The sequence below is a fragment of the Opisthorchis viverrini genome, assembly GCF_000715545.1.
Source record: "Opisthorchis viverrini unplaced genomic scaffold opera_v5_204, whole genome shotgun sequence".
Classification (NCBI taxonomy): Eukaryota; Metazoa; Platyhelminthes; class Trematoda; order Opisthorchiida; family Opisthorchiidae; genus Opisthorchis; species Opisthorchis viverrini.
In genome coordinates this window covers 32713-54581 of record NW_008751860.1, presented here as the reverse complement: position 1 = coordinate 54581, position 21869 = coordinate 32713, and the positions used below count along the sequence as shown (strand labels likewise).

The 21869-nt window shown below is 45.5% G+C and overlaps 1 protein-coding gene across 1 annotated transcript in view; it reads left to right on the top strand.

The window, feature by feature from the left end:
• Window positions 1-945: 945 nt before the first annotated feature.
• The window catches only part of T265_08143 (hypothetical protein), a gene marked incomplete at both ends in the record, with an annotated part of 48357 nt that continues 27433 nt past the window's right edge, over window positions 946-21869 (top strand). The window contains 9 exons of the mRNA XM_009173863.1: window positions 946-1048; window positions 6249-6379; window positions 6595-6993; window positions 7069-7162; window positions 8249-8338; window positions 9945-10066; window positions 10748-10913; window positions 17692-17855; window positions 21169-21272. Coding sequence (XP_009172127.1) covers window positions 946-1048; window positions 6249-6379; window positions 6595-6993; window positions 7069-7162; window positions 8249-8338; window positions 9945-10066; window positions 10748-10913; window positions 17692-17855; window positions 21169-21272 — 1373 coding nt within the window. The remainder of the gene's footprint in view (window positions 1049-6248; window positions 6380-6594; window positions 6994-7068; window positions 7163-8248; window positions 8339-9944; window positions 10067-10747; window positions 10914-17691; window positions 17856-21168; window positions 21273-21869) is intronic.

Below are 21869 nucleotides of genomic sequence, written 5' to 3'. Positions count from 1 at the left end.
TACCGAACTGCAAATGCTTAGGTTTAAATGAATGAATGGGATCGAGTTTGTCTTTTGAATGGAGCTCTGGCGCTGACCGGGTACGGTGATCATGCCCCCTAACCGACCAAATCCAATACAACTGCATTCAGTTCCATTTTTTAGTCACACATTCATCCCCTGGCGTGCGTAAATTCGTGAAAATGCGAAGATAGACTGTGCTGTCTGCCACAATCCATTCACTAGACGAGAAGGCTATCTGAGAATGCAAGCTGTGGGCTTCAGTTGTTCACCCACAAACGTGTCTTCCTCTAGGCAACTTCATATACGGTGACCTACTATGGTCAACATTTGTGTTGCCAGCATTTCCACGGTGGTAATCGATAATCTATGCCCAGACTGCGGTGATTCCTACTGAAGTGGAGCGTGTAGATAGTTGAACAGAAACCCTTCAGGGTCCACCCGATTCCAGTGCCACCATCTCCTATTCGGACTAGCTAGCTAAGGTTCACCTGTCGGGTAATGTTCACAAAGGACTCTGGGTTAACCCTACTGATAATGTGTCCATGACGTGGGCATCTTGCGACAAACACACTCATTTGCAAATCAATTTGGTTTTCCCAGGAGACTCAAGTGAATCCCTCGTTTATGATGTTCTTGAATTAAATGTGCAGCACACAGGCCACCTCATGTTTCAATTGGTACGATATTCGAGATATCGCGGTATATTTTCATGATGGTTGCTGAATACTCCTCGACATCCCACGACCGTTTTCGCCCTTCTGCTTCGGGCTCATCAGGTAGGCACAGTCCCAGAGTTTCCGTCAACTTTATGATCTACTTGAACCCACGCTGGACTGTTTTTGAGAAATACACTCATTTGCAAACCAATTTGTTTTTCACGAGAGACCCGACTGTTCAAGTAGCACATGAGGTTGACGGAAACTCGGGGACTGCGCCTACCTGATGAGCCCCAAGAAGGGCGAGACCGGTCGTGGGCTGTGGAAGAATTTGTCATGTGATTTCGAGCCTGGAGACACCACAAACGAGAGATTAAGCTGGGTTCCAGGTGAGTCTCCCACAAAGCCGGATTCTACTGGTTTGATTCACGCCAGAGAGTGGACTGCATGGAGGGGGGGTAGACCCTGATCACCATACCAAGAGTCACAGTAAATCACGAACCAAATTCTGCTCAATGAAATATGAGAAAATAAATTCATCCTAGGTGTCCTATAAGTCGTGCGTCCATGCGGAATGTGTACATTTGTTTGTATGGTATTACACCTCAAAATTAGACGCTCGAAGCATCTGTTCACACTGCCATAGTGGACAAACTGGAGTGAATGTAACGAATCGAACTCGTTTGAAATATGGTAAACACTGAGGGGGAGCGGTTTTGTTACACGAGCATCCCACGCNGTTCTATTAGGGAAAGACTGAGCAGAAAGTTTGAAGCCTTTTTTTGTAACGTTCATTCTGTGGTGGAACGACTAACTGTTTTGAATAACTGACACATTTGGAAACGTCAGAAAATGCCCCCACAGAATTGTACATATCCTAACTGTTTTGGAGAAGTGATGAAAAATATTTGTGGGGTTTTTGAGAAAATCCTCTGAAAAAGAATCACTTTGAAAGTTTTGTCCAAACGATTGGGCATTGAATGGAACATCTAGCCGGCTTGTCAGAACGGTTTGACAAAACCCTGCAAAAATGGTAAGCAATCGCGGCGGTTATCAGGGCGTATTTGGGATTAAATATGACTTCGGTTCGATGCAACAGAATATGGCTCAACCTGTCTTCTTCAAGCAACTATTAGTAGAAAGATGTTAAACTGTTAAACGGTCGTCCTGCTGGCGAACTACTCGGGGACTGCGTCTACTTGATGAGCCCCGAAGAAGAACGAAACCGGTCATGGGTTGTCGACGAATTTTCAGCAACCTTATGAGTAGTGCATTACGAACTATTCAGTTGTTGTACGGAATACTTTCGACTTTGAGATAGTCATCTGACCAGCCCATAAGAGAGGAACTCCTTGTTCTGATAGTATGTTGCACCCGTCACTCTCGGTTTCCAGATATCGGCCTATTGTATCATCGCTGAAACATTGATGACGTTACAGTACCGAGCAACTTGGTAACTTGAGTAAGCCAGCTGTATGTTACTGCAGACTTGTAACTCACCCGTCTGAGTTACCCTCCCACGGTTCTGGCGCAACTGTTGTGGTGAGTCCTCAATGACGAAAAGAACCGCCTTACTTCCCGCTAGATCTTATTGGAGATAATCGGCAGTGCATGGTCCGAACCGTGTCAGGTCATGAGCACCGGATATCTGCCACGTGGTGTGAACTTGTTACCAGTGCACTACTAACGCGAGCTGACCGTACACCAAACATCATATCTTGTTTTCATTGGTTTGCTCAACGCCAATCAATTTATCCAGGGACTACTTCCAGTGCCTTTTCTTCGGGTCAAATTCTGGACACGTCAAGGCCGTCAGCCCATCCAAAGACCATGCAGTCTCGCACTGTGTGTGAACAGAAAACAAAATGTCTTATCTGACATAGGACGTAATGGCATTGAAAAGTATTCAGCAGCCCACTACGGATTTTGCTCTTTTCAGGGGAGCGGACCAACTGAAGTGTTCTTAAACCGAGGGTGCTGCACAAAGGTCACTTCATTTTTCAGTTGGTACTCGTGAGTAGAAATATCGCAGTATGGTTTGCCGACATAAAGCTCACATCAGTTAAAAAAGCCATAAACGGAAGACCGAGTTAACAGTAATACAACTTGCGATTGAGTGGGTTTCGTTGGGAATCTGTTTTGAATCCGAATCGCTGACAGCGTAACGGCCTATACTACTGATAAAGCATTCGAGTAGTCTCTGGTCTGGTGTTCACCCCCACGTCTGATGGAAGGTGAACGTCACTTTTCAGCGTTCGTTCACTATTGTTTAATAGTCAAAGAATGTCCGGGGAAGTTCAAGAGGGCACTTGAGAGTGCTCACCTTTCAAAAGCCGCGTGCGGGCAAGATGCTAACTATCGTGTCCTAAGGTCAGCGTTCTGTACTAAACTACGTCGCAGCGGAACGCGATTCGCACTTTTGCAGTTGTGACATCTGGTCGAAATGAGCAGCTCCCAATTACAGTCTAACTTGGGAGACCCAAGTAGCCTACGTCTTGCTGCAGAGTTCTTCGAAACCCCGTGTTCCTCACGATATCTCCTCTCTTAGTGAGAAGGTGAGGATTTGCACAGAAGACAGGTTGTCAGTTGCTAAAAAATCAGTCGATAAAAATAAGTTATTATGCCTGACGTTGATCGATACTACCTGGATGCACGCAACACATACTCGTCCACATTTTAAAGCGTACTTTTCACACGTGATAGTTTGTAGTTCAACGAAAACTTTAAAGTTGTCCGTTTTGGAAAGATGTGACAAAACTCTGGAATGAGTGCGGGGCATTTGGTATTGTAGCATTTGTCACATACGGTTCACAAGTTAAAAAAATCACGGGGGAGAATGTAGAGAAAACTAATCTAACCAATCGTAACTCAGGTAGTAACCATGCCGTAGTTTGCTCGTTGTGCTGGGCAATTCAATTATAAACGTTCGATCAACAGTCAAGGTACCATTCTTGGTGCGTACAGAGATCGATGTAGGTTCTACTCACCTGGGCTGACCGTAATAATCATCGATTTTTAATAGACATTTCTATTGCCTTGTTGGCAGTCTGTCTTCTGAGTAATCGGTGTCTGTATAGCCTTAAACTTGACTTCTCCGGTAGTGCTCTTTGAATCCTGTTCGATTTCCTGCTCCGTTGATCTGATGGGCGAGGAATGGTATTCGGGAGAGCAATCCACCAATCGTCATACTGAATTTGACCCCATCTGCGCAAAGCTAAGAGGAAAGGACCCCCAGCTCAATGGTACCACTGAGTCCGCCAAGGCTCTCAGACCAACGGTCTGGGAAGCCAGGCTCAGTGTGGAGGAAAACGAACAAAGGTCGCGGCCAAAACCACTCGGGCTTCTACCAATCATCAACTAGTAATCAGCCAAGGTCGACCTGGATCAGCGAACCTAATATCACCCCACCCACGCGCACCACTTCCAACCTTGACGCACCGATGACGTTAGCTCGACTGATGATGAGGCGTTTTCAGCTTGTCCGGCTCAACTTGGTGGACAAAACCACGACTAATGTGTTACTTCTATCACTAAGGTTGCCCAAGTTCGTCAACAGCAAGCTTTAAAATGCAAACTCGAAAACATCTTCTGAGACAACACTTAGCTCAAGAAAAGCCGCTGCCATGGAGGCACCGAAAAAATGCGCATTCAAAAACACCGTCTTCTTGTGTATGTTATTTTTTTTTATGCCCAGTCGAAAGAAGGTGGCAAATTTCAGCCTGAGAAGGTATGATGCTACCACACGTGATATCAGAGGTCTTGGCGCTGAATCCATCATTGCCAAGTAACAGTGGTGAGGGTCACCAAGTTACTTGGGTTTATTGACACTGAAAGGCCATCGGTGAATCAGTAGTCGTAGGGTCGAGAAAAAGGTTAGAACCCTTCCCAGCAGCGTGATACAGAACTTACCTAAAAAGGGTCAGCGTTCAAGCCCAGCCGGCAGCTGTTTACGGTCCCTTAGCCTGAGTTCCAGCAACAGGATGCCGTTTCGCTCAAAAAGCTGGTCAATGAAATGTCTTGCTGGCTGCGTACCATCAGTCAGAAAGAGGACTTCGGATCGATCAGTCGACCGGGCGCTTGGGGAACAACAAATCACGTTCAAGAGTTAACCTCCGACTTTTTAAATATAGTGGACTTTTTTAAATGTACCTTTAGTATTCCGGTCGACATCGATTCACAAATGCTGGGAAGAACAGCTAGATAGCATGGGAAGCAGCTGACGAACTGTCTCTGAACTGTTGCGAATAAACTTTGCCTTCTGAGAAACATCTTACATCCGAAATCAGTTTGTTTATTTTTACATCGTCTTCCAATCAGTCACGTGTAAAACTCGATGCTTTAGTAGCATCTGTTAGCGATACAGGTTTCCCTGTTTGAAAAAATTCTTTCCATTTTAACTGGTATGGGCTGAAAGTATGTCTTGTCTTGCGAAACAATGTTTGACCCACATGTTTGACCACACCTGTTTGCCATCGTTACGAAGCCAGGAACATCCAGGCACTCACAGTGCCGAGTGGACAGAGTGCAGCCTTGAAGATACCCACACGTAAGTTCGTCCAAGATGAGCAAACTGTCATGTGACTGAGTTTCACAGGTGTGCTTGGACAGAGTCAAGTTTATTACGAAAGCTGTCAGAATGCTCCGAGTCTTCAACGATGAAAACATCGTCAGTTCAGTGTCTATCGATCCTATTGATTTTCCAATCCCCGCTGCAAATTCAAAACGTAGATAGGGATGTTTGAATCCAGAACTAGACAGAGTTTGTCAAAATTTCTATGATGACTGTTAATGCAGACTAGATTTTTGCCTTTGAATCGAATAAACTGGTTCATATCTGCAGAGGAACCCCCGTACTATCAGAAATTGTAATGTAATGGTTTCCGTTTCATAGCTGATTTTGGAAGTCATACAGCGCACAATTCTAGGTAGAAATAAACTTTTGGGTTTTACTGGAAGCTTGTCTGTCTTTGTTCTGAATTCTAAGTGAGCAATACATCGAAGTAAGGCAGAATTTGGGTTCTGAAGTCTATTTTTCTATCTGACGCATACCATATTCGAATCGTTGTGTTGGGTAGACCAAGTTAGCTCAGACGAAAGAAACGTAGTTCTCAGGTCTTGTCTGTCCCTAAAATATTAGGTTGAAAAGGATGTTTTGTCCTTTCACGTAGACAGAAACGAGTTCGATGCCTTGGCTCGATAGGAACTTCTTTTTGTAAAAAGTGCTTGAATGTTATTTGTAGTGCGCTTTTTGAGGGGATTTCAGTGGTAATGGAACCTCTTTGACCGTATCGAGATGACTCGGATGTTCTGCCGGCTAGACAACAAATAGGCCCGGTAACTTAACTCATGCTGAATGACACGGACGCGTAGGTTGTAGAGCGCTTTGACATCGATCTTGTGCTGAAGACCCCCCCCCCAAAGGGCAGGCAATTGACCCGCACCCACCCTGTTATCATGGCCAATCCACAAGTGAGTTGACGAAAAGCCTATCAAAACGCCTAAGCCAGTTAGAATCCGAGGACCTCATGGTAATTAGAGTTCTGACTTCAACATCCTACCGAGCAAATTGACTTTCGCGTTTCCGTCAAGGCAGTAGTAGTCCCCCCCCCCCCCAAAAGGCAATTGACCCGCACCCACCCTGTTATCATGGCCAATCCACAAGTGAGTTGACGAAAAGCCTATCAAAACGCCTAAGCCAGTTAGAATCCGAGGACCTCATGGTAATTAGAGTTCTGACTTCAACATCCTACCGAGCAAATTGACTTTCACGTTTCCGTCAAGGCAGTAGTAGTCCAGAAAGCAGCCGGGACGGTGACTTCTATCGTTATCAATCAGAATTTTTTGAAGATACGGGAGACTAAAATAGGCCTGAGGGGTATTATATTTTCGTGTTACCGAGGTATAACTCTGTCTCACATATTCCCCTGTTTTTCAGATTTTTCTCTGTGAGGAATACATCAAGGACTGGCGCATTTCCGTGACGAAGCGCCGCGTATTGCAGGTTACCCTCGAATTGCTCATCTGTTCCATACATCCTCTTCCCGGAGTCAACCTATTTTTCGAACTTCCCTCCCGTCCACCTCAAAATATCACTATCCTGCACCCGATCCGCAAAGAAGTTGGGAACAGCAATTTGATGGGCAAATTCAGCCCATATCTTCTGCTGGTCCTGCCGATGATTGGACGTTTGTATCTGGCATTTAGAACACTGCTGCTTCATTCGAAGATGTTCAACGATGCCGGATCCCGTAGTATCGGGTCAATGAACAAGGTTGGTTTATCTGTGATAGAAATTCTTCGCTGCCCGCAAGGAAGGAGTGAGATGATCCAAGTGGTTAGGGCGCGAATTTACTGACCGAAAGGTCCGTGGTTCGAATCCGACCTCTGCCTCTCGACTTCCCCTGTCTAGGCTTGGGCGACCTGGCCGTATCCCAGTCCTCGTGCTTCCTTCGGGTGGCATGGCAGTCAGGCACCGAAGTTAACTCGTTCTGACATTTTTACAAGTTGCTGTACAGACTGGGAATTGTTGTGACTTTCAACTCCTCAATTGGTCCCTAAAAAACTCAAATTTACAAGCAGTTTGACCATGCTGTAAACATATTTGTGCCGACATTAGATGTCCTCAGTCTTTCTGAAGGCTGGAGATAGAAGACAAATTTGATATACGATTGCAACGAAGCTCTGGTAATACCTTACTTTTCTTAACGTTCACATCACTCTCACTCGAGCTGCTGTCCCCTTGTCATGGCACACTTGTTCTAGTAAGCCCACACTAACGGGACGAAGCATTGCACTCGGGTTTCACCCTTGGTAGAGCTCATTAAGAGTGTATATTATCGGTCGTGAATTGGTTTGAACTCAGAACATGCGTGTTACCACTACCCACGCTGGTCTTATTCACGCGTACGTATTTCACTGGGTGCCGTTTCCGATGGAGATAAGGCACAACTCTGTGGCTCATTTACTCAAAGTGCTTAGACAGAAAAGACAAACATCGGTTTTTTTTCGTTTCAGGGGGTTTGCTAAACAATCGGTGGATTTATTGCTGGGCAACGTTTCGCTATTGACAAAAAAGCGCTGATCAAGTCACTAGTCATAAGGAATGTCACGGATCGGTTCCCTGACTGCCTTAAGACCCAATCAACCTACTTACTTACTCACTTGGCCTGACGAGGCTTTTGTGTCAAAAGCGAAACGTTGCCCAGCGATAAATTCACCAATTGTTTACCAAACACCTCTGAAACGATGACTTCCCAATCGGTCCTAAACAGTTTCCAATAGAGCGGTTAGTCTTCTTTGACCTCAAATCAGGGAGTGGTAGAGAGGGGCACAAGCAAGCCGTCGAAACCCAGGTACGAGCGATTGCACAAATTATTTGACGGGTGGAATCGACCTTGTATTCCGTCAACGATTTGTCTGGCTACGAATGACCATGTCATCAATGGAACACTCAGTTGTTGTGAACAGGAATTTGGGTCACACCGATCTAAATTTAACGTTTTGAACATGGTACCAAGGGAACACACAGCAACAACTGACGGAGAAGTGCAACAGCAAACATGTGTTATATCTGCTGATTCGCCGATCAGTGGTATCTGCTGCTAACCCGCATCAGTGCCTAGTGCCGGAGAAAAAAGACTCACAGAAGGGAACACAACCATTATATTCCGAACAAGCGAGTGCGAGAGCGTGAGTGCGTGCGAGTGGCAAATATTACAACGGCCCCACGATATTTAAAGGGGACTTTCTGACGTTGATCGAGGCTGTTTGATAGGCCTTAGTGAACACCCATCAACATCGATCGTGCCTCTATGAAACGCCTGAACGCAGATCATATTCGGTCGTGCTTCTGTGGTGTGCATGAACACTCATCAGATTTTGCTGAATTGATTGAATGATTAACTGGCCTGGATGCTTGCCGGCTTTCCTGTTGGGATTTCGGTGGAGCAGTAGGTTCCGGGTGTTCTGAGGTTAATTTCAGGAATCTGACCTTCCTGATAACATGTTTACGAATTGCTTCCAGTTTTCGAACTAAACATGTTCACCTGATACATGAAACACTTCTTACAATGAGCGTTACTTGCTTATCAGCGTAAATCTGCGTCACTCAAAGCGGGTGCATATGTACCAAAATGCACCTAACGTCCTTAACACCTCCCTGCAAATTTTGCCACGATAACGGAAACTTTTTTATACGACGTGACTGGAAATGAGCTGCTCAAAAAATGGCCGAATGAGAACAATGTTACGTGCAGCTACGTGCGTTTGAGACAAATTCTCACCTTCTGGTCACCCAGAAAAGTAAGTTACCCTGTCCGCTCTTTTTTTCAGACATTTTTCGTTCCGGACCTCCATCAACCAGCTTTTGCAAGGCTTTCATTCGTATTGCATCGAGTTCTCACGAGTTATCTGTTGAAAAAGGATCCACAAGGTCATTCATAGAGGTCCCTAGAATTCGTTCCTGGACTAGGCAGGTGGGCAACAGGCGTTTCGTCACCAGTGTGCGACTGACTGAATATTTCCTCCTCTGCTACGCATGTTTACGTTGTATTTCAAGACCACGTGGAAGCTGCGCCGTGATTGGATAATTGTGAACTGCCTTTCACGCAACCCGATAGGTTCGCTGCATCCAACCAATTACCGTAGAGACAATGGATGTCTTTTAGAATCTACATAAACCGAAACAGAATAGGAAGAAACTGCTCGTTCAGTTGTGCACTGATGATGATCACTGGACTGACGCTGAATCATTGGAAACCCAGTTGCCTAGCCCGGGGAACAAACCGATAACTAGACAGCATGTCTGTGCTGGGCATGCATATTTATATGGCATATTGTCTTCGAGGTAGGTCAGTGGTTAAGGGGTGAGCTTACTGGCCTGAAGGCCATGGCTCGGAACCAACTTCAGCTAGGCTCGGGCGTTCTAACAGTATCTCAGCTGTCGAACTCCCTGCAGGTCGCATGGTAGCCAGACACAGAAAAGGTTCTGTAGCTGAACGAGTATCATTTTTACTCTATTGTGTATTGATCATCATTGTGTAACAGAAGCCCAACAGAAGGTGAATCGTATTTGGCATGGGGGGTTTGTTTAAACGGAACTGTTGTCTTGCAAACCAATCGGTCCCCAGCCGACTTGATACAGGAATTATCACGTGACCTTCTAAGACTTGCGTGTGTCCCATGGGGGAGAAATTAGGACTGGAAACGTTTAGAAGCCATTTTACCGTTTTGGATCTGATCGTTCACTGACATACCCGAATCTCTGTTCTACCTCGCTTCTCGCAGGTCAGCTTCGATCTACGCTTTGTACTAAAAACCATGATGACCTTGTGCCCCCTCAAGTCCCTTCTGGTTTTCATTTGCGTCATCTGGATCATTCTCAGTTGGATGTTGCGGGCATGCGAACTGTAAGTGTGCTGTTTCGTTTTTGTATACTGCCCACGCCCACACACAGAGAAGCAATGTTGAATTCGATATGTATGTGAATTATTCAGGGAGTATCATCGACACTCCCAAAGTGCACGGCCCAAGGTGCACAGCAGGATAACAATTGGGTGAAGTAGTTTCCGATGACTGGGTGAATTAGAACGTTGAAAACTACCAACAACTGGAGAATATTTTGTTTCGCTGGCTGAGAACACTTCACTGAGTGTTTGGTCCCGGTTCTCATTGCTAGGTAGAATGGTTTGAACAGATAAGTAACCGGTAAGAGCCTCTGTAGGCTTTTGTCAAGTGAGGATATGAGGTTGGGTCTACACCAGCATCTTAGGCCGGAACGAGCAACGGCCTGACCACTCTGTTGGTATTTTCAGTCAGCTGAGATTTCGCGATGCCATGCTGGGAACCCGAGAGGCATTGTACAGCTCCGTCATTCTCATGCGCATCGTCGAAACGGTGACCTTCCGGCCAGTGACTCAATATTTAATCATTCGGTCACAAGCGGCTGAGCAGTAGTGTGAATAGCTCACTCACACTCTTCCTCTCCCTCAATCATAAACAAAATTTTTAGTTTCTTTCTCGCCGCGTCTGAAATTTGTACTGGTCTCCGAAACAAATTGTAATTTTTTTGTCGGTAATCTTAGCTACAGGGGGCTGGATGGACCAAGTGGTTAGAGCGCAAATTTACTGACCGGGAGGTCCGTGGTTCGAACCCGACCTCTGCCTCTCGACTTCCCCTGTCTAGCCATGGGCGACCTGGCAGTATCCCAGCCCTCGTGCTTCATTCGTGTGGCATGGCAGCTAGGCACCGAAAGGGTGCTACGGCTGAACGATTTATTTATTTTTATTCTTAGCTGGCAAAGTTTGATGTTTCCTTGACGTAGTTGTTACAGTAAGTAGATACCGATCTCATGTAGGTCATGATATCACTGACCAGGGTTTTCGCACAGCTGAAATGGAGACAGGCCAAACTCATTAATTAGTTGTAACAGCATGATGTTTTTAGGATGGCCTGAACGCCATCTATTTGGCTTTAATTGCTAACCTGAGCTGAACCCAACTTCACCCTACTGAAGTTGGAATGGTACCATAGGAGATGGGGCCGAATACCGAACAAGGCTGACACAGGGCTCTTTCGACTGGTGATGAGTGACGAGTCAAGCTGTTTTTTCCAACAACCTGGAACCTTTGACCTTCAGATGTTGACCTGAACGGACAGACTGGTGACGGTTCATTCACAGCACCATGAAATATAAGAAGTTGAGCCGAAAAACGTGGAACTATAAAAGTGCTCTGTCAAACACCCATTGAATAGGACTCTGTGTAGACAGAGAATGGTGTGTTTATCTGTGTTCCACTTTCTCATCTCTGCCGGGAACACGTGTTTTACTACCTACGAAAATGTGACTTCACGGGTCTGCGATCAGTTTCGTTGCGGCCTAAAAATTTACTTCAAGTTCCATTTGAACGAGGACAAAAAGCTGGATTCCACACGGTTTGTTGCATTTGTCGAGGTTTCAATAAATCACTTTTTTGTTCTTTTCTACGACACATTCACCCTCATGTGGAAAACTCCTCTTTGGGTAGCCTGTTTACTACCTACAAACACTCGGTAGTCCATGAGAAAAGAAAAAATCTCACATTCCTCGTTGATCGCATGGACCTGTTGTATCGTGGCTGGCCGTCTGTTGGTTACGCCTGCACTGAGCCTGCCAGACTACGCGATAGGGAGAAGACAGAGAACTGGAGACACGGCTGTGTTGCCAGGACAAAACATACAGAGCGTCTGCGTAAATATATGGGATGATTAAATGGCCAAATATGGTCGTTCACTTGTTCGTTCTTTACAGCCAGTGGCGGTGTTCCGGTTGTGAACACTCAGGCCCACTACGCCGGTCATGTGTTGCTAAGCCGTGTTTAGTGCGCTCCGCCAACGCACTTGCTTTCTGGATGTGTCGTACCGATGGTGACCTTGGGGATGCGTCACTCTCTGCACATGTACTTTTTTCATGTCTGGGCGCGCCCTGACAGGATCGTTTTTTGAAGAGTTGATCATATGTCGCAACGAGATAGCTCAACCGCAGTGGGGAGACGAAGGAGATTTACGAATATTGCAAGTCAGTCTCGGAAATGGTCTAGCAAGAGATCACTGCAAAGCGCACATTGTTCTCGGTAACAAGGGGGTTGATTACCTGGCTTGTCTCTGGGTTGTTAAAGGCTTTTGTGCACTCTGAACTCAAATGTCAATCCCTGGTCCAGTGCAGTTTAGCGGCTTCCGTGATATCCTAGATGCTTCAGCATTAGTTATGTCAGGACCTTTTCAAAAGTCGCTGAAAGGTGGTCAATACAAGTATGTAGATATCGTCTTCGGTGTTAGGGGTATGCGTACGCATCTCAAACGTTTAGTTTCTTCTCTGAAGCCGACCACGAAAGAGCAAAAAATAGGAACACCTCTCTTTGATAAGATGTTGGATAACCTGTCATCGCTAGATTTTTGTTAGAATATAAACAAAGTATCTGAAAATATCGCCGAAAGAAATCGGACAGGGGGGGGGGAAACTTGAACATTCCATTCTCCTAACTGATCTGAATTAGGAAGGCATTTAACCTGAGTTTTGAAAAAGACATCATACTCGGTCTTGCTGATCACACCTGTGAGCTCTGTCCATGTTTCTTTGAACACGATTTGGCTAGGGATGTGGTCCCAAGTTGACAAAATGGGGCAAAACGGAGATTGAGATAGTCCGTTCATGACTCACAAATTGTGGAATCGCTGGGCTTGCTTAGATGCGTCATTTAGGTGCAATCAGTCATGGGAAGCTGAGTATTCAGACAAGTCTTCTTGAGTGCTGTCCTGGAGCAGATGTGTGCGCCGCTCGGTCGTTCCTTTCAGAACAGAGTTGAACGCCAAACTACCATGCTAAATTACATTGCGGAGAACCTCAGGAAACTGAAGGGTTGAGCTATAGCCTGGCAGGGCTAGACCATGTACTATTCAGTAGTTATTACGTTGGCGGGTCGACATGGATCATTTAACTGAACTTGAGGATTTTTGATGAGCAATTTTAAGCCCACATCCGATCAATCTGATATTCATTTGTCCCACTAATTAGTTAACCACTCGACAAACAGACAAATAGAAGTCTAGCTGAAAGTTGTACGTTCTACCCAAAAACAGAGGACCAAGTGTTTTACTGTGGATTCGTTCACGAAGAATCAGTCATACAAAAAGCAGCTGTAAACGAGCAACACTGTTGCATCAGTTGATCGACTAGAATCTTCATCGAGACTGCTCCACCACGCTGTGCACACAGCGTTCTTTTATGGAATACCCGACGTGGTTGCTAGTCATTTGAAAACGATTAAGAGTAGCTTTTGTGTTTTTTTCTGCCATGAAGTTGTCCTTAACAACTTGACTTTCAAGCATGTGTGGTCGACACATCCAGCTCAGTTTCCCATATTTGGTGTCTTTACCTAGAAAACAGTCTTCTGACCGATACAAACGCACTTTTAGATAGTTCCAGCATTTTCCGTGGTCCAACACTAGATTGGGATAACTACTAGGCTGCAGTTTGCTGTTGCTACACGTTCCGTCGATGATTCTGGAAGTTAAAAATTTAGAACGAAATATTCACACCAACCTGCTTTGATTGATGCAATCTACGTGACATAGAATAGTTCTGCCGCTGGGTACTTTGGGCGAACAGCCCTTTGCTGGTAGGGTGAGCACAGCTGGAGATTTTCAATGGAGTTCCCCCCCCCCCCGTGAGTGAAGCCAGACCACACCGAAAAGTAGAGAGGCGTAATACAGTCGTTTCGTCTTCATTAGGACTGCAATGCGCATCTCACAAAACTCAAGGGAGTCTCGAAGCCGCAACCTCCCAGCTAGTAGACTGAACACCTTATCATTCGGCCACAATGCGCTGAATAGCTGAATGTGATTAGCTTTCACGGCTCCACTCATCCTTCAGTCGTGGGAACCACATCACCTGTTTGCGTACTGACTGGATCCTCGAGTGACGGACGAATGCATGCGTGGTGGTTTATTCTGTTCAAGTACCCAGCGACTGGGTTCAAACCACTAGCCAGGAGGTCTCCGGTTGGAAACACCATAGAGTTTCGTGCAATGCACTCTCTTTGTGATTTCGAATAAGAATAAAACAGCTTCACATCGTTTTTCAGCTTTCAAGCATAGACAGGCCATGATCAAAGAACCTGTAAGATCCGGACGGTTAAGGATCTCACAGGACGATTGCGACTATTAGATTATACGCAGTTCGTAGCCAGTAGTCAATAGGAGCAGACAGACGTGAGGCAGCAGATGATATATTGAAGACTGACAGGAACTGGTTCTACAGAAAAACGGATTAGTAAGCATCATGAATTAAGAAAACGTACAATCAACAATGACGCAATCTGCAGGAGCTGGAACTAGTCTCTGTCACAGCACGGATTTCTATAGGGGCAACAAGAAGTAAGTACCAAACGATGTGCGGGATGTGAGGGACTATCTTTCGGTTGGCGTCGACGCAGCCGCTCGTGTCGCGCGACAGGTCAGATTGCGCGGTTTCGCCCGTTTAAAACAAAGCTCAGCAAAGGCTATCTGGCAGGCGTGAATTTGGTAGCGCGTTTGCTTGCTGTCCAGAGGGTCCGGGTTCGATACTCGGTCAGCTCGATTTTCCGTCGGATTGGGCGCTCAAAAAATAGGTGCAATCGAGGCGAACTTGCAGGCAATGACAGACGGGCAACAAATATTGACACCACTTACTGAGGGATAAGCAGACCTTAAGTAGGAACAAAGCGGGGGGAAAACGAGCAGCAAGAAAACGAAACGGTGTCATAATAAACAGGTGTAAGTCATGTTACTCGTGAGTAGTCAGAAAACAAGGAAAGTTACCCTTGTTCACCGTTGATTCACAGGGGGAATCGACAGGACCATATGCTTCTTCTGAGTGTATCGGCCATCGCGCATGCAAGCCTACCATACTGATATAGACTCGAGTGAAGGAAGCCGGTAGGAAACACACACAGGTCTGTTGCTTGGTGCAACAACCAAAAGACTCACCTGTGGTGTAAAAGCACTTGTTTGTTTCCATAAAGAATCATAATCCCTCTCCCATAATCGTCTCTCTCCCGGCCTACATTGCACCTTTTATAAGGTAAATGATAACAGGATAACCGGACGGTTGCTTATAACGTGGACCGCACAACGGCCAGACAGTACAGCAACCAGGAATTTAGCAATCAGACAACTGTGGTCACCTTGGTAGCCCACGTCCTGATCACCCTAAGTTATGAGCACCCATGGGTTGGATCACGCACTTTTCAAGCCTGCGTAGATAGCCGTCCTCTAGGCTTGACTGTTGCGTTTCCTGTCATAAACTTAACGGTATCAGTGGGCATCCGTGAGCCAAAACTTTACTTGCACATGAACCTTATTTAAACTCCCTCCAGGTGCGAATTTCAGCTGCGCTGCACGTGCATAATACAGCATTGAATTCCGTTTTGCTCCGAGGTTTGAAGAATACTGGTGTTTGAAATCAGTCAAAAGTTCGCTGATTAAAACAATACTGTTCAGTAAAACAAACAAATTTTTGCCACGGCCTCCAAACATCCTGGACCTATCAATTTGTCGGTCAGGCTTCTATTTCGTTCGCAGCTGATTCTTGAAGTGGATTTCCATGTGTGAAAACATGATCAATTTTCAAAGCTCGGTGCTTTGTGAAACCTTCAAGTCCTAGCGCACTACGAATGTAGGTGTCACTGAAGAGACGATAATTTACCAACTTCGAAACTTGTCCAGTGTTCTGGCCATCCGATGTATGGAGTAGAGAAGCGATCCCCGTCTTAAAAAGGGGTAATTCCATACAGTCGGACAAAGTTATGGGGATGCAGATCTGGTCACGTGAACCCAAACACGAAGAGAGCTTTGTTTAGCCGATCAATATCAGGTTCAACAAGATGCCAAGTGAACCTGGGCATGGGGTTCGAAGCAGTGGAACAACAAGTGTGTAGATTGTGATTGGTCTTCGGAACAGTCGATTGCCATGCGACATCCGTGAGCACACAAAGTACAACACAGCCCACAAAGCTCTGCAGGACGAATGCATGATACCCACGTTCCATCGATGGCCTATAAGACTTGGAATGGTCAACTTTCAGGAACGTCCCACCTATATATCAGTAACTTCTATTCATGGAAGCAGTATGAAGCTCCAGCCAATGGCCTGAACTGAAAGATGGTTTCTTTATGGCCGCAAAGCCCTGAATCAGTTTTAAGGGACAGGCTAACAGGAGGGCGGGAGTGTTCCTCACGAGGACTATCCTTATAGCGCGGGCCAACTGGTAGCTGCAAGTTAGCACGGATTATAATAGATAATTTCGCTTATCTCAGAATTTTCAGGGACTACGTACTTGCTTGACCGAGGCTAGTGAATCACCAACGCACCGATTTGGCCAGTTGTTGTACTTCCGAGAGTCCAGCTGTGGATTTTGGAGATGATGTAGTCACTGAAACAATCGATAGGAAATCATCCAAGATCGACTAATAGAGATAACAAGAATAAGTTTCCCGAAAAACTATCCTTTGGTTTAGATGAAATATTCCAGTAGGTTTTGTGACGTAAGGTTAAGTGGCTTGTTCAGTTTCGTCAAACGAAGTCATCATTCGCTGGAGACTCCCTCAAAGATGACACTACATCGACTCGGAAGTCACCAGGATTAGTTCGCCTCCCCCCTTGCGTGGTTGATTCCGAGGGTTGGTACGACAGCATACAAACAGACAAACAAGTTTTGAGTTGCTCAAGTAACTGAATGTGATGGTGCAAGGCAAAATGTAATTTGAGCTTAAATGCATGCCGTTTTTTCATTCAGCACCTTCGAGTCTTTCAAAAAACACATCGATTTTAGGCTATTTTCTTGACGTATTAAGTAAAGATTTAATTTAGATCACTCTGGAGGATGTCGATCAATACAGTAGAGATTACTCAGTTAGTTTTAGATGGTTGCGAGGTTGTGAACTCTATATTAACAGTATCTCGACTTGGGCGGTCCATGTTCTGTCCTAACAGTTATTCTGCCTCACCAAACAGGGGGAGCACTGGACTCGAATTTCGAACTCATTAGAGCTCATCAGGAGTGCATACCCTTAGAATTTCGCTTATCTGACATGTAAGACAAACATGTTACGCTACTATTCCACCAGCGCCCGATAGACGCACCTAATATATCGCATCTGATCAAGCGAATTTATTCATGTTTGAGCGAAGTGATTGTTTTTTCCGACATCCGACGCCTCGAGCAAGGACCTAGCAACTGTTCTGTTTTTGCCAACCCAGTTTATTGCTTTGCTCACTTGATTTATGTGCTTAAGTGCCACTGAAAAAATCTATGCGACAGCAGAAACTCACATTTCCTCGAAACTCCATAAAATAGCTCCTTTTCCGTTGGAAATGATCCGCTTTGTGGCCATCGCAAACTCTGTCTGATCGGAGCGGTTTTCGATTGTCTAGTTGAAGCGGAAACTTCCAAATTGTTGATCATCCTCCATTCTGCCGTGTTTCTTTCAAACTTCCACTACACCTTCATCCAACAGATGCTTCTTTTCCATCTTTTTTCAACAGAATTCAAATGGAGACTCAGCTCAGTCCTCTCAACTCAGCGTGGTTGATCTCCGTTACTTTTCTGAGTATTGGATACGGGGATATTGTACCACATACACACTGCGGTCGTCTGGTTGCAGTCATTACCGGTCTGATGGTGAGTTGCAGAGACGCTAAAGTATCGGTTTTTCGTATCGACCGAAAATTCTAGAAGGATAAGATGCGGCATTTGTTTTTGTCTGCATTCCGGTGTGTTACTTTGCTCTGTCAGGCAGCTAGCTGTAGACAAGTCATCACGAATCCTTCGAAGTGATTCAGAAATGAGAACACTTTCATTCGCAGCAGGCGTTAGCCCACTAGGACCAGAAAAATCGTATAATGTGATATCCGAACGAGGTGAATTTTGCCAGGAAAAACACTTTTCCAGTCAATCTGAGAAGATAAAATTTGCCATAATGTCATCAGGTGACTGAGGATTTGGTCGGCACCTGGAATGCTCAGGTGACCCTCTGTTTGGTGAATTAGGCATGCTAGTATGTTTGCACATAGTGTCGTAAAAGAGTAGTAGACACCGCACTGAGACTTTAGGTCCGGTGATATGGTCAGTGCATGTACCCAAATTTGCGTTTGAGCGCAGACTACTGGTCGAGATTGGAGGAGGCCAAGCCCGAATGTCGCGTGACAAAATATCTGCAACTCTCTCCCGATGTCTAGCTGCCATGCCACCCGAAGGAAGCACGAGGGCTAGGTTGCCCAAACCTAGATAGATGGAGTCGAGAGGCACAGGTCGGGTCGAACCTTCCGGTCAGTGAATCCGTGCTCTAGCCACTTCAGTCATCTCGTTCCCAAAAAAGAATGTCACGTGGTCATTGACCAATCCGGTCACAGATTAACAGACCAACCAAGAGGAGTGACAGTGTTCCGAAATATTGTCAGCTTGGGTACTTTTACTTGTTGTTGATCAGGTAGCCTGCTCGAAGTTGGGTAGTTCGGATCACTGATGATGTCTCTTCGTTTGATGACGAAACTTTTGAGTTACTTACCAGATCATCACCAACCAACCAATAGTACTGCCTTCTCGAACAAGCAACACTGATCGAAGGTCAGCCGCGGCTAGCAGCACGTATAGAAAACACTGATTAAATCACCCCGATTGGTGATGAAACGTTTGCAATCACCAATGCACACTGAATGTGACGAGTCGAGACCCCAGTCCATGATAGCCAGAAGTGAAGCCATTTCTGAGCTAAGCGGTTTTTTACTTGTTCTGAAAAAAGTGGTTTCTGTTGCGCAGGAGTGGGACTGGATGCGCCAAAGTTTACCGGTTTCTTTTTGAAGATTGGCGTCCCTGTCATCAGTACACGGCCTCATTTCGTAAGCCCAGTTAAACTGGTCCTTCTAAAAATAGGGTCCCCATTAAAAGGGGCGAGCTGTGAGAAGCAGTGCAACTGAGAATTTTGGTTCTTGAACAAAAAAATGTTCGTTGCCGACGGCAGCTCATTCACACAGTTGTTTTTTGAATATCACACCGATGCACATTTTGGCTATCGGTCAAGCAGGATGTTTAGTGGATATGTGAATCTACCTGACCTCACGCAAGTAGCTGGGAGTTTGAAATAGCCTACCAAGGTCGTCAAAGTTTTCATACATGAGATGAGTTTCGAAAAACGGGATTATTAGACTCCAAACCCCGGAGCGTAGTTAGGTCCGCCACTAAGATATCTACGTGGTAAGAGGATTCTTCTCAACAGTTCGGTCTGCTAGTTGAAGTCCAAATGTCTGGATACCTGAATTACTCGTCAAGGAAAGAGACCCTCGAGCGCAGAGTTCGTCAGTGAGTCACTTACGCCATATTGGACACAAAATTCAAACTGTGAAATGTGAATGTTCATGATGGTCTTCTTCAACTTCTTGGATGTTAGGCAATCGTAAACGAAAGCTGCAAATCTTTTTCATAATTTCTGAACCAACCTTCCGTCACAATCGCGAAAGGACACTACTCGCGTTTTTCTTCAGTAGTATGCACCTAGTAGGAAATCCGGTATTTTGTCTTTCACTTGAAATGAGCAGGGATGACGCAGCCACCACGCAGCCCCACGGGCAGTTGCCTTCGAAGACGAGATCAACCGTGCAGGAATCACTGTACAATTGTTACTGTTTTGTACTTTGCTTAAAAAGATCAGAGCCAAAGAAATTCGAGTGCATTTTTTAAAACTTTTCACAGCGTTTTCCGCGTTCAGTTACTTGATCTCGTACAGTGATTCGACGTGCACTGTAGACTACAACGTGATGCATGCAGTCATTTATCTCACACCACCTCGTTGCGCGTATGGTCATTTCCGTTCAGAGCAGGTTTCCGTCACTAGAGTTCCCGTTCCCCGTTTGCACTACGCTAGTTAAATGGTTTCCAAACAACGAGGAACTGTTATTTAACCGAACGCTTCCAGCTGTTTTCCTTTTTTTGGAAACTCTTGTGGACCACAGTCTCCTTAATGTCTTCTTATTACCGCGAACCCCGGTCTAGATAGCCTGGTGCGCTTGGCCAAACCAGAGGGGTCAATGAACGTGTGAACCTGCTGATCTATTGATCTAAGTCGGGTATAAGCGGTCAAAAAAGTGATATTAAGAATACAACTCACCTGTCAAGGTCGAGCGAAGAACAACCAAGGAAATCTGTCTCAGCGAAAACGGCCATTCCGTTGGTTGTTATATAGTCCCGTTACGTTCAGAGCCAGTCCTCCTAATATCTACCCCTTGAAGTTGAGTAGTCTAAAATGAGACATCAAAAACTCTACATGTTCCGGCTCTTATCTGTGTTCCGTCAGTGCTCTGAATGGTGCAGTGAACGATTTTCAGCTCTCCTTGCAAACCAGTGTGATAAGCGTTTCTTGAAGAAAATCGGGCTTGATTCGCCAGGCCATGTGATTTCACATGTGTCCTGGTGTTTTTCAGCGAAACCCTACGATCCTTTACACCCTTCAGTCTCAAACCGGAAGTTTGACAGACAATCCTTTCAGGATGCCCATCCAGCGCTTGGGGAAACTGAGAGTTCGCCCATTACGTAGACATCACATGTGAAAAGACCACTGAAATCTTCCATTTATTTTGCTTTAAAGTGTGCATAGCTAATTAGTTAGCTCGTATTTGTCGTAAAAATGTGATTATATTTTGTCTGTTTGGCCACGAAAGTTTCTTCTAGTGAATAGTACATTTTTTACAGTGTGACCGGAATTGTCGGGGGACGACATAGTTAGCCACGGATGTATGACCCCTTAGAAGCCCCCAGGCTAACCACTATTGAAAGGAAGAAGGCCCTCGCTGCGGAACCAACCGAACAGGTTACAGACTATTGGACGGGGAAGCGAAACTCTCATATGCATCTTGCTTACAAAAACTGAATATCCATCCTCTCTTTGAACGCATCTTCCTGAACATTCCTGGATATTCATTGACTGTTGCTCAACCGTAAGCAAATGCTACAAAGCGACTCCACAAATTGCGTAATAGATCTCATTTTTCAAGAGACGCGAAGCAGAGTTACGAGGAAACATACTACTCGCATGCCTCAACAGTAGTATCCGCGTGACACTAGTACTGAAGCGGAGGAGATCATACGAAGATGTCATTTTCGAAAACGAGACCCAAGTATGGTGTAGGGCATGTCATACAGTTGTAGTCGCCAGATTCACTAGAAGTGCGCATCAACGTAACGTCCTTAAACTGAGTGCGCTGCACAAACCGCCTCAAGCTACAGGCTGAACGGTACTCAGGATATCGACGTGCATTTCAGTGGCCCACTGCAGTCCACAACGGAATTTGCTCCATTGAATCATAGATTCAGGTGAATTTCAGCTGACCCTGCAGTCAAAACCGGATGAATTACCCGTGTAATTCATTGTCGTAACATGTGTACAGAGCTGTATTCAAGTCAGGTATAGGGTTGATGCAAAAACACTGCACGGCAACCCCAAGAAGTGCAAAACAAACAGTGGGCTGCCTGAAGATTTGTTGAAACAACATGTTGCTGTCCTGTTCGTACTAAGTTTTGTACTACTGAGTGGCAACTTCAAGGCACAGCACTCACCACTTTTGTTTGAACAGTCCTCTCTTGCCACGGTTGTTCTCTTATGTCCACACCGAACGTGAAAAGCACTTGAGCTCACCAGCAATA